This window comes from Zalophus californianus, chromosome 11 (assembly GCF_009762305.2).
Source record: "Zalophus californianus isolate mZalCal1 chromosome 11, mZalCal1.pri.v2, whole genome shotgun sequence".
NCBI classification, from domain to species: domain Eukaryota; kingdom Metazoa; phylum Chordata; class Mammalia; order Carnivora; family Otariidae; genus Zalophus; species Zalophus californianus.
The window spans coordinates 61,910,878-61,915,018 of record NC_045605.1 but is presented as its reverse complement, the minus strand read 5'-3'; the positions used below and the strand labels follow the sequence as shown (position 1 = coordinate 61,915,018).

Below are 4,141 nucleotides of genomic sequence, written 5' to 3'. Positions count from 1 at the left end.
TCATGTACACATTTTTATGTGGACATACATGTTTTCAGCGCTCTTGGGTGGTACCTAAGAGTGGAATTGCTGGGTCATGTGCTGACTCTTGTTTAATCACTCAAAGAGCTGCCAGACTGTTTTCTGAAACCACTGCACCAGTTTACATCCCCACCAGCACAGTGTGAGTGTTTTATTTTCTCCATAACTTCACCAACACTTACCATCTGTATTTTTAAATATAACACAACCTAGTAGGTGTGAAGTGGTATCTTATTGTGGTTTTGTTCTGTACAGTAATGAAGACACAGCTAATGCTGTTTTGAAAAGACAAGTTCAAATTAAATTGTCAACTGCATATGAAAATAAATGTGCTAGAAAAGACAAATGGGCAAATAAATAATAAAATATTGTGACAGTATTAAAATCACATAAGACAAAACAAATGGGTAAATATAAAGCACATGACAAAGAGGAATAGTTTATAAAGATAAAACAGAGTGTACATCCCTTTTTATACTCATGGCAGATAGAGTGGAGAGAATAATTAACTGCTCTTATCTTTCTGTTGTGTCAGGATTTTTGCTCAGACTCCAGGTTGGATGTTAGATGTTTACATATTTTCAAAAGAACTGAGAGACACATTCCCAGAGAGTTGTTGAAAGTGGTCTGCACTTGGGGTCCTACACATAGACTCATGCTGTGTGTTTTTGAATGAATGAATAAACAAATGAAAAAAAATGTGTGAATGAGAGTTCGGAGGCAGCTTTGAGGATGGCTCAGCATTGCTATTTACCAGCTGATGAGCTTGTATAATCATTCAACCTGAGCACCTATTTCTTCGTGAAAAAGGGTTAATAGTAATGCTCCTTAACTAAGAAGGCCGCTATGAAGACTACATGAAATTAGTTGATCATTGTGGGAAAGTGTTCTGCAAACTGTAAAGAACTCTTCAAGGTTAGATGTTGTTATTTCCCTACTCCTTTGGGGTAGAAACAGTGGAGGTTGGCTTAAGTTCAAGCCCTTTTCTGTGACTGTCTCTTGCATACCTTTTCTTACTGGAGGATTGCTTTAGTCTGAATCAATGGCCATTGTCGGTCAAAGGTGAAGTAATAGCTCCTTTTGGAGAAAGTTTATAGTCTCTGTTCTTGGGTAAGTGTCCAAGCATTACTCTTAGGATGGCTGGTCCTACATATGGACTGACTTCCGGCAGATCAGCTGTGCTGCCCAGGGCTCACTTCCCTGGTAGGATGAGCTCGTGGCATTGCTTAAGCCCCGAGCAGTCTTCTAAGAGGTTGTTCTCCAAGGTGGACTCATGCAAACATTCTGAGGTCATTCTTCATATCATGGTCCAGGATATTTGATACATAGGTCCACAGACTATCTTATACTGCTGACCAGCTACATCATGAATCAAGTATTAAGCATCTGTCATGTGCAGAGTTCCTGTACTAGGCTCAGAGAAAGTACAAAATGAACATGGATCAGTGTTCTTACATTCAAAAGTGTATATTTTTGTTAGATGTGCAAACAATAAAATTTGATTTAGACCTAACTGGTTATTTGGAGCTACTTTTCTAGGGCATTTTCTAGGACAATTTTCTTCCTTTCCTAGGAAAACTTTCCTGCATAATTTGATCAGTTTTTCCATGTGTATATCATATCTCAAAGCCTGTTTTCTTTATTGTTTCTTTTGCTTGTCATGGCATGCTGTGACTTTTTGAATTAACAAAATGCTATGATTCCTACTACTTTTGAAGAATTGAAGCAGAGTGGGCTTTCACAAGTTCTTCAAGATCATGTAGAAATTCTGGAACAGAGCAAGAGGAACAAGGAGAATAGTGCAAAGGTTATGAAATTAGACTTCCGGAGTAGAATCACATCTCCCCCACTTGAAAACTATGCTGGTGGGGCAAGTTCTGTAACCCCTAGTACCCTTAGCTGTACGTTGGGAATAATATTGTATGCACCTCACAGGGTTATTGAATATTAAATCAGATTGTGTGTGTGTGTGTGTGTGTGTGTGTATCAGTTATCTGGCCTATGAGAAGTACTTAGCACTTGTTAATCATTAATTATTATTATTGAGATTATCTGGCACGAAAATAAAATTTTTTTCTGTCTTTTTAAAATAGACATTTATTTTCTTTTCCTTATTATGAAAATGACATGAAAAACACATAAATATGTACAAGTTAGAGTCAATTCATGCAAATAGTTTTAAAGTCTTCATTTTCTATTACTATTAGTGAATTTTTTGGAATAAATTTTTGCTTACATTTAGACTATTTCCTTTGGATTTTTTTCTAAATACAAGATTACTGGATAAAAGAATATGAACATTTACAAACATTTCAGAAAATTTTATCAAATTACTTTTTGGTGCACTTGGGCCACTTGACATTCCTACCAGCTCTGGGTAAGAGTATCAGTCTCAGAATCGCATCCATGGTCAGCAACATTTCACTTTTCTTTTCTTTTCTTTTCTTTTTTTTTGCCAATAGGATCCAACAGTACATTAAAAGGATTATTCACCACGACCAAGTGGGATTTATTCCTGGGCTTCAAGGTTGATTCAACATCCACAAATCGATCAATGTGATACAATCCATTAATAAAAGAAAGAACATTTCACTTTTCTATTCTTACTTTGGTAACAGGAAATTTCACATAGTAATTTTCATATGCATATTTTGATCAGTGAGACTGACAGTTTTCATGATTTTATTGGCCATTTTTTTTTTCCTACTGAGAGATAAAGGCAGATTACAACCCAGGTCTAGTGAGATCTAAAACCTCTGTCCTTTCCACACACGCCTTCTAAACCTGGAGTTACTTGGTGGACGTATCTTCACTCAGCCAAGCAGTCTCTGGAAGCCCAATCTCAGCTCCTGCATCCTGAGTGCATAGACCATGGGACTGAGTGCAGGGGGGATATCATTGTGCAGCACATTAAGGAGTACAGGGATTAGTGGGATCTTTTTCTCTGCAAGGTGTGTGACAGACAGCACAATGATACCTGTGTAGGAGAAGAAAATGAGGATGAGATGGGAGCTGCAGGTACCCAGAGCCTTCGACATTGCTTCTGGTGAGTTCAACCCTAGCACAGAGTGAAGGATTAACACGTAAGAAGAAAAAACCAGAGCCATATCACTGCCAATCAGGATCCAAGCTAAGATCAGTTGGTAAAATCTGTTCACAGTGATGTCATCACAGGCCAGACTGGTGACCCCCAAGTTAGAGCACAGGCAGTGGTCAATTTCATTCCTGGAGCAGTAGTGTCGCTGGGCAGCCAGGATGGGCACTGGGATGGTCAGCAGGCCATTCCTGAGCACCATGGACAGTGTGGCTTTGATCACGAAAGCCTCGGTGACTATGGAGGGGTACCGAAGGGGGTAGCAGATGGCCACATATCTATCAACAGCCATGCAGAGGAAGATGCCTGACTCCATGCCCATAAAAGAGTGGATGGCATAGATCTGAGCAAAGCACTCAGGGAGGCTGATGGCCTTGGCATCAAACCAGAGAATGGCCAGGATCTTGGGCATGATGGTGGCGACCAGGCCCATGTCCACAACGGCCAGTATGCCCAGAAAATGCTACATAGGCACGTGCAGCATGACCTCACGTTGGATGGTGATCATGATGAGGATGTTGGCACCAAGAGCTAAGAGGTAGAGCAGAGCCAGGGGCAGGGAGAGCCAGTGCTGCCAGGTGTGAATACCTGGGAGCCCCATGAGGATGAACTGGGAAATCTGGAGGCTGGAACTGTTGGTAACACCAGTGGAGGGATCCATGGTGCAGGTGCCCCATTCTCAGTGTCTGTCCATAAAACTGAAATAGGAAGAAGATTGCATTTGAAAGTTCAGCTCAGGGTCCTCATAATGCAGACTCCCACCAATGATCCAGTTTCTTTTATGTGTGAATAACCCTCAACATTTTTTTTTTTTTGCTCCTGGAAATATTCCACAGGGGAGTAATAAAATAAGCCAAAATTTGTTCTAAACATAAAGGTTGTAATAACCATTTATCATTACCACCTGTGTATCTAATAAGCATGTTCAAATGTATATATCAAGAATAATCTTCTTACCAACAGATAACAAAGATTAATATTTGGTTTCCTTCCATTTTTCTATCTTATATTTAAGCAGTTTACATC

The 4,141-nt window shown here is 39.7% G+C and overlaps 1 protein-coding gene across 1 annotated transcript; it reads right to left on the bottom strand.

Moving 5' to 3' along the window:
* Nucleotides 1-2,834: 2,834 nt before the first annotated feature.
* LOC113915053 (olfactory receptor 56B4-like) lies at nucleotides 2,835-3,776 on the bottom strand. Its single transcript, XM_027580748.1, is given in 1 exon segment — nucleotides 2,835-3,776. A coding segment is annotated over 1 exon segment (942 nt).
* Nucleotides 3,777-4,141: the final 365 nt, after the last annotated feature.